This window comes from Nestor notabilis, unplaced genomic scaffold, assembly GCF_000696875.1.
Source record: "Nestor notabilis isolate BGI_N333 unplaced genomic scaffold, ASM69687v1 scaffold12086, whole genome shotgun sequence".
NCBI lineage: Eukaryota > Metazoa > Chordata > Aves > Psittaciformes > Psittacidae > Nestor > Nestor notabilis.
In genome coordinates, this window is record NW_009931508.1 from 36,816 (window position 1) to 49,982 (window position 13,167).

Genomic DNA, 13,167 nt, shown 5'->3' on the forward strand with positions numbered 1-13,167 from the left:
TCATGTGTGAGGAATCCTCACTGTAGCCTCTATCTAGACACTCAAATTGCAGCCTGCTTCAGTGGAATATAGGATTGCATGGGAACTCCAGGAACTGCATAGTGTCTGTATCTTCTGTTTATAAAGTGTCATAATCTTCACAATTCCTTCAGTTTACTGAAGACTGTGCCTCAAGGCAAAGAGTACAGAGGACTTTTACATCCTACAGATATACAGATGTACAGAGTACTACAGAGACCAGTAGCAACAGTCCTTCTCCATTCTAGAATGACCCAGTGTTTTTCCTTTTACATGGCAAATTACTACTAGGTTCTGAGCTGTATAAAACCTCTATGTTCCAAGGTCTGCCCCACTGCACAGAAAATATGTGGGAGTTCAAAGAATGTACAAATTAGAGCAGTAAAAGCCAAAAAGTGCAGATATTTTAGTCATTGGCACTTGGCTCCAAAAAAATAGGGAAAAAAATAGCATAAAGCAACACCAAAGACTTCACAGGCAGAACAACTAGGGTGAGATCTAGTTCTGTCCGATTTAGGTATCTTTTTGAGTCTCAGCTGTAGGTCTCTGACAAAACTCTCATGAACTCAGCAGTCATGTTCCCTATGTAGATGCTTTTCCGGTTCTCCAGAATGTTTGGTTGGTCAGCATTAGCAGATATGACTTTTCCAAATTAGCAAGTGTAGATTCCACCTTCTGTTCATTTGCAAGAAAATAAAATTGAAGAATTAAATGTGTCATGAGACAGAGAATTTGATAACCTGCAAGAATATCTGTTCCCCAGTGAAGAATAACAAGGCAAATCCATAACTTTACTGGGCATCACAGTGACTGCGATGTATTTCTGTGCCTTGAAGTATGGTTTACCCATTAGTGCAAGCATTTGCTAGTGCTTGAAAATGATCTCACATATTTAACCCCCATTTAAATGGCATTATTTCTGACTTCTGTTATATCAGTGGGACCACAATAAAAAGTTAGAGTTGCTGAAAAGCCAGGTTTGTTATCTCCATCCTATGCAAATACAAAACCCTATCAATATTGTATCTATATTTTTAATCAATAGTTTTAATTTAGATATTAAGAGCTTCACTTTGATAAAACAGCAGGTGAGAACTTTCATCCAAAAAATGACTGCCAACAGTTGGCACTTCAACACTACTGAAAGTTACCTTGGGTCCTGGCTGTCCAACACCAGGTTGTCCTGGAAGACCATAGGGACCTAAAGGGCCTTGCTCTCCCTACAGAGAAGGAAAAAAAAAAAAAAAAGTGAAGAAACTATTAATGCGAATTGAACCTTCACCAAATTCTGCCAGAGTGTCTCTCTACAGTTTCATTTAGGGCTTTATAAATATGGTTTTCAAGCAAAAACCTCACAAATAACCAACAAATCCCCCAACTCCCTGTTTAGATTAGGAGTAAGGTCAATATCCTAGCCATACAAGTTACTGGTATGTTATGTAATATATAGATAATAATGTTCTAAAGCATTCTTATATTTATTCTTTGTCATATCTTTGGTCCTGACTATATCCAATAGTTTGGTGCTTCCTCAGCTTTTTTCTTGCTAGAAAGAGGGGAATTGGAAATTAAATAGGTTTTATGCTTTAAACATTGCACTCATGGTTCTTCCCACAGCAACACCTGCACATCATGACTGTTGTTCCTATTGCTATATTTGACTGCAGCTCCTAATTCTCTTGTTTGTTTACTATGTTCCTAAAAAAGCCAACATAGCCACATGATTGTTAAAAAGGCTTCTTATCAAATTGTGTTTATTTTCTGGGGAGGTACTCATATTTTGGGATTTGAAATTCTTTATATACCAAGAAATTTTATATGCTGAGTTGTGAAACCTTTTAATGAGATTTTTGCACTTGAAGAGGAAAATGGAAGTATAAAATATGACTTCAAAGCCAGAAATTTCTCCAGAAATCTATCAGTTTGTAATCTGCCAAAGAATGAAGCTAAAATGCAGGAGTGAGAATACACAGTGAAAGTAAATAAACAGATTATCCTTGAAGCTTAATTTCTGATAATTATGCACTTGTAGGGCTACTACTGAAGCTTTAAACCTAGAATAAAGTGGAACTTAATGTCCAGTTTTAAATTCATTCCATTACAGGACAATATGATATTTTGAAGAACAGCTATAAAATTTAATGCTTATTCAAAATGCAAGATTTTATAGCACACCTCTATAATCTAATGAATTAATTAAGCATCACTAGGAGATAAGCCTTAAAAGGCAGAAAAATATCAAGAGAAAGCTGGTATCACTCAGCAAAACAGCACCTATGTCTCCACATAGCACACTGATAGGGTATCAGCAACATTGACATTGCTTTAATGTGGATTCTGTGCATGTACCTGTTGCCAAAATACAAACTAAAGAAGTTTACTGTATATCTAGGTAGTCCTTATTTTTGAGGTTTCTTAATTATATTTTAATGACCAGAGTCACAACTCAGTTGATGGGTATCTAGATTATCATAAATGACACAATCTTTTCCTGGTAGGAAGCTAATTAGAAATTGACCCATTTTGTTCATAGCTGGGTTTTTGGGTTTTTTTTCCTCCTGTGTTTGTTCTGAAACTGATCAAACTACAAAACCAACAAAAATTCCTCAGCTGTCCATCTTCTAGACTTCCAGTTCCTCCATGGGATTAATTTGGCATTGAACAAATTGTCCTTTTAAAATCAGCTGATCAAAACTCATTTTTATTAAATGTTTCCCATAAGCAGGAAATTTCGGGAAGGCCAAGAATAATACAACCAAAATTCATACTTGTCTCCTCTTTAATTCTCTTCACAAACTCTCTGTTTCAAGTACTGTTGTCCTTTAAGCTGACAGTTAGTTGGATTTCAGGTCTTTTGGGGCTGATTCTGTTTAGACAAGAAGTTGGGGAAATATGTAAAGAAATGCTTAATACTATTTCTTTAGGAAATAATATATGCTAAACCAAAAAGAGATTTAGTGACTTAGTAGCCTCCATTACATTTCCAGTGGTAGTACTTTAGGGTACTCAATTTCATTCATGCCAAGAAGTCACAAGCATCTAAGCATCAATGGAAGTTCAGCTGTTGACTGTGCATCAGTATGAAAAAGTGCACTGGTAGAATGGTACCAGCAAAGCCACAGTGCTGTATCTACACACACCCAGCCCCATTGTGTTCTCTGCTTCCAGAACAAAATCATCCCAAAAAGAGCTCTACAAGTAAAACTTGTATTTAGGTTTCAGTAGAAAGTTTTGCAAGCAAATTTCCATGCACAGACACACCCCCAAGAACAGAGATACTCCTGCCACTTTCACCCATAGCTGTGCTTCTTGCAAAGCTGGTCAACAGGCACAAAGCATGGGTTTTGGAAGAACATTAAGCCAAGCACACCAGCCTGGTGTCCAAGAAGCTTTGCCTTTCAGCCTATAGGCTCCCTTACCTTACCACCAACTCTTACTTCAATAGCTCTTCACTTGACAAGCAACATTAACAGATACAGCTCCATGTACCTTCAGGGCCTAGAGACAGTCTAGTTAAGGATGGAGTTCCCCACTTCAAGGAAGAGGGGCCTCAGTGTCGTGGTTTAAGCCCAGCTGGCAACCTGGAACCACGCAGCTGCTCGCTCACTCCCCCCCCTCCTCCTTCCTCCCCCCGCTCCCAGAGGGATGGGGAGGAGAATCGGAGGAATGTAACTCCCACTGGTTGAGATAACAGCACTCCAGCAACTAAGGTATAATACAAATCACTACTGCTACCAATAATAATGATAAGAGGAATAACAAGGGGAGAGGACACAACCGCTCACCACCCACTGACTGATACCCAGCCCGACCCGAGCAGCGATCTGGGCCTTCCGGGTAACTCCCCCCAGTTTATATACTGGGCATGACGTGCTGTGGTATGGAATACCCCTTTGGCCAGTTTAGGTCAGGTGTCCTGTCTCTGCTTCCTCCTGGCTTCCCCTCCTCCCTGGCAAAGCATGAAACTGAGAAAGTCCTTGGTCAGAGTAAACATTACTGAGCAAAAACTAAAAACATCGGTGTTATCAGCATTGTTCCCAGACTGAAAGTCAAAAACACAGCACTGCACCAGCTCCTAAGAAGGAGAAAAAATGACTGCTATAGCTGAACCCAGGACACTCAGTGAGAAAGAAATAGGCACAGGCTGCTCAAGGCCAGGGAGTATATGAAATACTAGCTTTTCAAATTCACAGTCCTCATTTCTTTCATGGAGAAGGCAGTCTGAGATCTCTGTTGTGCCATGATGTATCAGCACGCCCCACAGAATGGATGCAAAAGATATGTCAAGTTGAAAATATATTAAAAAAAATCTATAAGATTAAAAAAAAAAAATAATACAGCAGCATGCAGCACCACTGTTGTTAGTAGTACTCTGGAAACAGCAAATGCCACTAAGCATGCTGGCTCCACTTGTCAAACCTAAACCTCTGAAATGGTGTTGGAACTTGTTCCATTCTAAAAAATAACATTTGAAAAATACAGGCTCATCTCTCAGCTGAAACAATAAACCAAATCCCTTTGCTGTGTTTGGAAAGGGTTTTCCAATTTTTGCCCTGTTGTCCAAGTGGACACTGTGTTTTGTATCTATTTCTGACACTCCCTGACAGAATTCCCAAGGGCAGTAACTCTCAAGTATGCTTCCTATCACAAATCATTCACTGTTTCAAGTTCAGCCATGTGATAGATCTGTGCTAATATATGCCTTGCCTTGAACGCAGATGGGAGTTCTACTGAACTTAATGTTTCTCCAAAAGCTCTTTTTCAAACCATGATAGAAACAGTACAAAGTTTTCTTTGCAGTGACTGGTGTCATGTAATCTGCCTTGCAGCAGTTGTACTGGTAGGTACTGGTGTAGGCAGCGTAAACAGCCTAAACAGTAAAAAGGATAAAAAGCATGAAGGGTAGTTAAATGCTTTCTCCCTGATAGCAGAGGATGCCTGAGCATTAATGGAGAAAGAAACCCTACCTTCTGCTAGATAACATAAAAAACTTGGAAACTTAAACTTTAAAAAACTGCATATTTCAAACTTCATGTGGCTATTAATAAGCCTGGCTTTTATCTTCTGTGGTTTTGGTGCTACAGGTAATGTGGAATCTGCTAAAACCAGAAAGCGCTGGCAATAGTATTGTCTCTATATGTAGAAGGGAAAGTCTGTTTTTCAAAGTACATCTTTGTTATTATTTTCTTTGTCTAGCACTCTGCTTAAAATCTTTTTTTCTCTCCCTGTTACATTTTCCTTTCAGATATCATCTAATATCAGCTACAGCAATGGGAAGGAAAATTTACACTTGATTTCAGCTTAGTATTTTTACATATTTAAATGCTTTAATGTTCCCATTTGAGAACATACTTAACAGTCTACTCCCCACTCCAAAAAGAAAAAAAAAAAGTTTATTATATTATGATGAGTACCAGTTATTGCCAATATAAAGAATGTCTTCGCTTATCAGTAAGTAAATACATACTGTAAGGAACACAAAGACTCTGTATTTCAATCTACAAAGCAATAAAGGTTAAGCTATAGTAAAAAATAGTATTTCAAATATAATGATTATATTTTTAAAGTAAACATTGGCAGCAACAACGTAAGTAGATATAGATATTTTAACAGCTATTGTTGATCTTTTGTATTTCTCGTCTAGTTGAAGTACCTAAGAACTATATTTTACAGGGAAATTGGATTTTTCAGTCTACTGGGAATGACTTAACTTGCTACATAAGCAAGGAAAGAATTTATAAGTCATCACTAAAGAAGCAGCATCCCTTAGCAGTTCATTCTTGGGCATATTTTCAGGGAAATACACAATGATGCATTTTTCACTGAACCATCCAAAGGTGTTTTAACGGGAGTAACTCTTGGAATACTCACATTCAAGCTTAACTGTTTCCTTAAAAGTTTGAATACATGTCTGTTCATACAACTTTAGACACTAATTCAGAACCTTACTATGAATATGAAATTTTTCAAAAGAGACTCTTATTATAGCAGTGGCTTTTAAGAATGTGTTGTTCTCAGTCTTTCCATGAATATGTCATTTCTAGAAATGTGTACTTTATTTCTAGTAGCTGGTCTAAGAGTTTAAACAAACACACTCAATGTCACTTCTGACATGACAGCCATGAGTACTCCCTGTTCATCACTTCTTTATGAGTGGAACACAGGGCATGTCCACTTCCTAATTTTATGCCCCATTTTATAATCTGTAACCATATCATTCTGTTTGTAAACTGTCCACTGAAATTCATGAATAGTCACTACTATTCCCCTAAATAACAAGAAAATTTTCAAAATCACTTTGAATAAAAACACTTTTATGAAACCTTATTGGTGCTATTGTATTGAAAATGTTGTTGTTGATTTTTTAAATAGTAAATAATAGTTAAGCTTTTTTTTAATGAATGAATGAAAACAAACTAATTCCTACTATTTTGAATAAATTAATAGATGCATGCATGTTGAAAATATAAAGCACAGCTGTGAATGTTAATTTTTCTTGGTATCTCAAGTTTCTGAGAGAAACAAATAATGTAGAATTTAGCTTTAACAGTATATATTTTTCTTTTGTAAACTTAACGTTTTTCTAATGAAACATTGTCAGTAGGCAGTAAAAAGTCAGCAAAACAGAAAACAGACAGTGTAATCCTGGTCCTTTGGTCATGACATGCATGGGGAACAGGACCAAGATGACTGATTCAGAAGACAGAAGACACAGTGAAAACAGCCAGCTCCCAAATCCTAACTACGATTGAGTGAAATGTCCTATTACATTCTAATATTTTTCTCTTAAAGTTACAATGTTTTATACTGTGTTGTAGGTGTACTGTTAACATGGAAGTTAAATGGAAATATATTTAGTCAGGTAAGCTAATAATATGAGTCAACATTAACATGTATTTTTATTTTTACAGAAGTGGAGTTGAAATTTGTCATTTTAAATGCCTCAACCTCTTTATGGAGAAAATTTGTATATATGGCAATAAAACCATTTAGATGGTTTTGAGAAGTTATAGCTTTGCAGAAATGCAAATGGAGAAAATGGTATTTAAGTCTGCTTAATAGCAAAAACTGGGTTTATTTAATGCTATGCTGAGCTGCATTCTTTGCCGGATATAGGCTGTATAACATATCCATGTATGACTTGAAAAGGGTGAAAGTAAAGTAATGAAGTTCGCTTGTATATTAAAGAGGTTATTGAACATAAGGACTGATTGTGAAATGCATCAGAAAGACTTTAAGAAGTTAAGGATGTGTTTCTGCACTGTATGATCACACCTAAACTTAGGTATATATGTGGAAACATGTTGGCTGAGTTCCTACTGTAGTCGATGGAAAGCTGGTCAATGCAGGCAGTGGGACTTTGAAAGAGATTCAGTTCATTAATGGCAATATGATAAGGCAATGCCATGAAAAGGGATAGAATTTAGGGTGTTGTGCAGCCATAAGACTTCACAAAGGGTAGATTAGCAAGCATCTTAAGAGCGAATGAGAAAATGCATATGAATGACAGAAGTTAAGGTGTGAAAAGTTCTTATTCTATGCTATCGTGCTTCAGACAAGTCAAATTAAATTAGCTGAAGTTGCAATGCTGCTGCTGGCTGCCAGAGCTAGCAGCATCCAGACAGCACAGAGATGATGCTGTCCCCAGCAGCATCTGCTGCCTGGCTGTAAAGTGAGAGAACGCGTACGGCATTGCCTTACAGAGGTGTGGGAAGGACTGAGCTGGCGAGGTGTATGAGGGAACTGTAGACTTCACAAATGAGACCCAAAACATCTGTAGGCTGAGCTTGATCCGGAGTTTATATTTTGAGGAACTGAATCTCCTCTTTCAAACCTCAACATGGCCCACTAACAATGAATAAAAATGTTCAGTGGTGGTGGTCTGCACAGTGTCACATCGATACTAATGCCATGCAACTGCCTTTAGCTCCGCTAAACCAGGGAGAAGTCACTAGTTCAGCTCAAAAAGCAGAAAGTATTAGCATGGAAAGGCCATGGGTATAAGGAACTGCACTAAGAATACACTTATTTTTTTATCCAAAGCAGTTATAAGTAACTGCCACTTTTCAGATATATTGTATTATGTGCCATGAAAACTAATTTTAAAAGAGTAATAGAATAATCCTTCTGTAAGGACAAAAGATACTGGAAAGACTGCTATGTGTCTGAACCAGAAAAGGTCTTGACCTTTACTGGTTGAATGGGTGTTTACTAAGCTGTAAACAACCACTGATTATTTGTACTGATGATTAAAAAATTTTTCACTCATCTCAAATAAGCTCCAAAATGCCAAAGGTTAGCTTTGGCGCTAGGTATGGACAAGACATAACCTCCAGACATACATATGTTTTGACTGGAGTCACAGCGTAATAATTACCTAAGCACACTAATCAAACTTGTCTCACAATAAACGTATTATGATAGATGTCTGAGCCTGGAAAATCCTTGACTATAGACTTTAAGTAGCAGGTTGCAGAGTTGGAAGCTGAAAAAAGAGGGAACTCTTATTCATGCTGAAAATGTGCAGATAAAGTGTAACAAGACAATAAATACTATATCCAGGTAGATGAATCCTAGAGAGAGTTGCATGTACTTTATAGACATGAAAGTGTGTGAAAAGACTGACAGGAGGACAAACAACATCTGAATAATATGGTTCAGTGCATAATAAAAGAATGTGGTAGTACTATCTTGGACTCATCAGTATGAAATGACAGATTAAAAAATTACTGAAATTACTGTCATTTGCTGTACTGCAGTCAAAGAGAGGCATGACTTTTCTCCCACATGTATGAATAGCTTCATTCAGACCCACTGTCCTCTTTCTTTCCCTACTTCTGAAATATTGTGTAGCAGCTTTCCTAATCAAGCATTTTGTTGAGAAGATGAAGAATTAAGAAGTATGAAAAAGCATTTGTCAGGAATAGGAAAATCATGATGGATGTCAGTATTCCAAAATTTTTACAATAAATATTTCACATATCTAAATTTATTTCTGCTAATCTTCAACTGAAATTGTTGCCTTAGAAACAAAGCATGAGTGTCTAAATATTGCATCTTTGGCAAACTACTTTGTGTGAATTTAGTTGCCTTGTGTAACTTATGTATGGCATTGCATAACCAGGCTATCAATAATCCTGTGATAGAAAGTCTTTGTCATTAGACCCTACATTTTCAAATGGATACATGAAACATCTTTCTGTACCAAACAATACAGTATAGCTATCCCATGAACAATTATCTGTATTCACATATTGCAATTTCTCAAAGGTTTGCAAACCAGAAGACTGCCTACATTAATCACTTTATCCAACGGATATTGCTTGACAAGCTGTAGTCATTAATTTCAAATGATCTATTTGAAATAGAATTCAAGCATTAATCATCACTAAATCTTACACCCCCACCAATGTCAAAGTTATCTTGAGTTTTCACACAATTAAAATTACTTTAAATACTTAATCCTAAGATTTTAACCACCATCGGGAACTACTTAAAATCTTTAAACACAAGGCATTTTAGTAAAAAAACATTCTAGAAAAAACTTCCCAAGTGATGGCTGAAGCCAAGAGACATATTCAGATGATTTAAATTCCAACCTAAGTGCTGTGGCTCTAGACAGGTCTTGGTAGCACCCTGTTGTGGCCCTATAAAATGCCCTTGAAGACCCAGATGGAAAATTGGATGTATGTGCCAACAATACCAAGCCTTCAGAACATGATGGCACCTTAGTGTACCAAGCAGATGGTGTACACTATTGCTGTGCAAAGGACACCACTAACGAAAAACTACCAAGGAAAAAAGATAATAAAGTATAAAGATTCTACACAGAGGTTCCGCATCTCCTCTCCCTGTACAACATCTACACCTACAAATGCATCTTACCTTGCTTCCTTGAATGCCTTTTGGGCCTGGCTCACTTGAGGTCCCCTGATACCCTACACAAAAGCCAAAATATAGAATGAGTTGCCTTTGAAGATGCATGTAAAGGTGGGGTTTTTTTGCACTTGGTCTGAACAATTGCACTAAAACATACCACTTTTTTTTTTTTTTTTTTAAGAGCTTGTGACTCTAAGCTTTAAAAGGCAAGAGTTTTCTGTGTCATATCCTGGGAAGTGCCCAGCACATTGAATATTGTTAATATTCAATAACCAGTGCTGGCAGAAAGGATCTCAACTACTCCACATGAATTGCATCTGTTCTATTTGAGGCTTTCTCTTCCTTTCTCTTCCTGCTCCCGATTTTGCCATAGTTTCATATTCCCTCTTCTGCCCAAGTAAATAAACTAAGCTGTGACACCCTATTTAGCTCTGTTTGTAAGAAGTCACTTCCCTGCACCTATCCGTGATGATAAAGTGATTAATCTTAATTCCCAGACATTATTACAACCATTGTGTCCTTACACAGAAGGAAATAATTAATGACTCTCTGGAAGAGACAGAGTAGGTGAGGTATTAAATATGGATGCTGCCATATAAGAGGAATTTAGCAAGTAGGAGCGTACAGGGCATGATTATGTTTTACAGGTAAGAGGAGAGCTCTGCCATTGGAGAGCACAAGTGGGCCACACACATCACTAAATTTGAATAGATTTAAGCAACAGCAGCAACAAAGCTTTTTTCTTTGAGAATTATTTCCAAACAACAAAGATTTGCCAGTCTCTGCTGTGCTGCTGCCTCATGCACCAATCACACTGCTCTCCACAGAGTTGACAGGTTGTATGTAGAAGAAACTTACAGAATATTTGGAAGCTTCTAGTTCCCTTACCTGAGGCCCCTGAGGTCCCATAGGGCCAAGAGGACCTTCCAAACCCTCCGGAAAAATAAGGTTCAATTATCAGATCAATAGGAAATTGCAATTGTGTGCTTTAAAGTATTGAGAACCACAGTGTAACACTAATGACCCATATCTCTGTTTAAGCATTTTCTAGGTAGCTTATTCTCTCTCCAGAGTACTACTATTCTTGTTCTGTATTCAGTAATTGCCTGTTACATTCCATCCTCAACATTTGGTTAGAATACCTTCCATATACAAGAAACATCGTGGATGGCTACCTAACATCTTAGTTGTTTAATTAACTAGTTGTTACTTGTTACAGGTCTTTACATTCAATTTTTAGAAGTATATTAGATACAGAATTCTTAAAAAATTCCTGCAGTGCTTACACTAGAATAACTTCAGGTAACTTTGTCTTACTAACTCAAAATGCTGATCAGTAGCATCTTAGAATCATACTAACAGTTCACCAAAAGAACCCACCCCACATTAAAAATGTATTAAAAAAAAAAAAAGTAAAATGACATATTTTTTAATTCCATTAGCTGTTTCTGATTATTTTGTCCAGCATTAAAAAAAAAAATTTCTTTTCTTCTATCTTCTGCATTTGTAAATGTGAAGCTGGGAATTCTGGAAATGACTGCAATTTTCACTTGTTCACTAAATTCCTGAAGTCCATAATCTATTATAATATCTGATCCTCTGCCAGTGTCAAACTTTTTTTCATCACTATCCTAAACAGAAGTGAAACAAGCAAATTTCCAGCAGCCCTAGCATGTGTTTTCTACATCCAAATTTCTTGGCTGCTTTGATTATGTTCTTTGCCAGCATTTGAACAGCTTCCTTTTATCTTAGTAGACATTTCACATAACCTTGTGCTATTTCTCACATATTGCCTGGATAAAGAAGTTATGATCTTCATTCCTCTGAGAAATGCAACTTTTCTCCTTTTCATTGATATTTCAGCTTTTTCTGATTCACTTGCTGCCATTTTGAATCCCACCATCTCACAAGATATTATCAGCCTTTAGGTTTTTATTATATTATAATGCCCTTTCCTCTTTGCTACAAATACTACTGCTTTGAATATTTCCTAATTCCTACCTGAAATTAGCTAGGTTCCAGGAACCACAAACTTTCAAGTTGGTCTTTGGTAAAGGTAAGTATAAAATGGATGTTAACACTGAAGAAATGTGTTTTATTAAAATGATCAATTGCAACCCAGTTGGTAGTACTTAAAAACTCTAAGTGGTTTGTAGTACTCACACAAACCTGCTTAAATGAACTCAAGATACATGATTATTTCACTCAGGAATACATTATCCTTCCATCTTTCAGAGTGTAAAACCCAGGAAATATCTATAATCACTTCTACTAGTTCTGCACATCAGGTTAAAAGAGGAGGAGGATTAAATAGAAGTGTGAATGCATATCAGCACAGATGGGCTGGTAGACCTAAAAGTTGTTCAGGTTGTGCAATAACCTGCCTCCATTGTAATATAACTTCATGCACTTGAATTAAAATTAACAATTTAAGGAAAAAAATCTGGTGAGCTCTATAACATGCTCACAGTCCTTTGTAAGCAGGGCTTGGCACTGATTAGGACAGCTTTTGTTTACCTTTTGCTTTAGGTAAGTGACTACATTTCTTCTGCAAAAAGGTAAAAAATAATATAGTGAATTGTGGGTTCAGGTTTCATAAATCCTATTTCTACTATGAATGCATTTCTACTACTAGGGAATTACGAGATGTTCCAAATTCACAATAATCTTTACAAGCTATGTTAGATACGGTCATCATTAGATACGGTCTGTAGAAGATATGATCTGCTCCACTCAAGATAGATACTTTTTCTCCCTGAGAATGCCTACAAAATTTCCAACCTATATCATAGGAGGATAATACATTTAATATCTAGAAAGTTTTGCTGTATTTTTCCACCTCTCTGTGCTGCCTCTCTATATTCTGATTTCATAATTGTGATGTCTGAGATTTCGCTGAATAACAATTGTGCAATTGTATGAATGGAATGAAAAAAGAGAATTACTAATGTGTTCCACTGATGATTTAACATATCAGTAAACATATGAAAAGTAGACATCTGAGTCTACTTTTCCCATTTCCATGAAACATTTCAATGAAATGAATGTTTCCATGAAATGAATTCATTCTTCTAATGAAATCTACATAAATGATGAATTTACTTGAAGGGATTGCATTAGGACCTCTCATATCAAAAAGACAAGACAGGCTTTTCTTTCCATTTGTTTACATACACTGTCAGCAAGTGACAATCTATTTTCAGACTACTTGTTTTCTATAAAAATCTTACCTTGTCTCCCTTGTAGCCAGGAGCTCCCTATTCAAAGATT

General features: G+C 36.6%; 1 protein-coding gene across 1 annotated transcript in view; it reads right to left on the reverse strand.

Annotated features, from left to right (window-relative positions):
* LOC104406835 (collagen alpha-1(XXVIII) chain-like) overlaps window positions 1-13,167 on the reverse strand; it is a gene marked incomplete at its 3' end in the record, with an annotated part of 54,944 nt that overhangs the window by 36,607 nt on the left and 5,170 nt on the right. Inside the window, 4 exon segments of the mRNA XM_010015939.1 lie at window positions 1,170-1,238; window positions 9,904-9,948; window positions 10,786-10,830; window positions 13,128-13,154. Of these exon segments, the coding sequence (XP_010014241.1) occupies window positions 1,170-1,238; window positions 9,904-9,948; window positions 10,786-10,830; window positions 13,128-13,154 (186 nt within the window).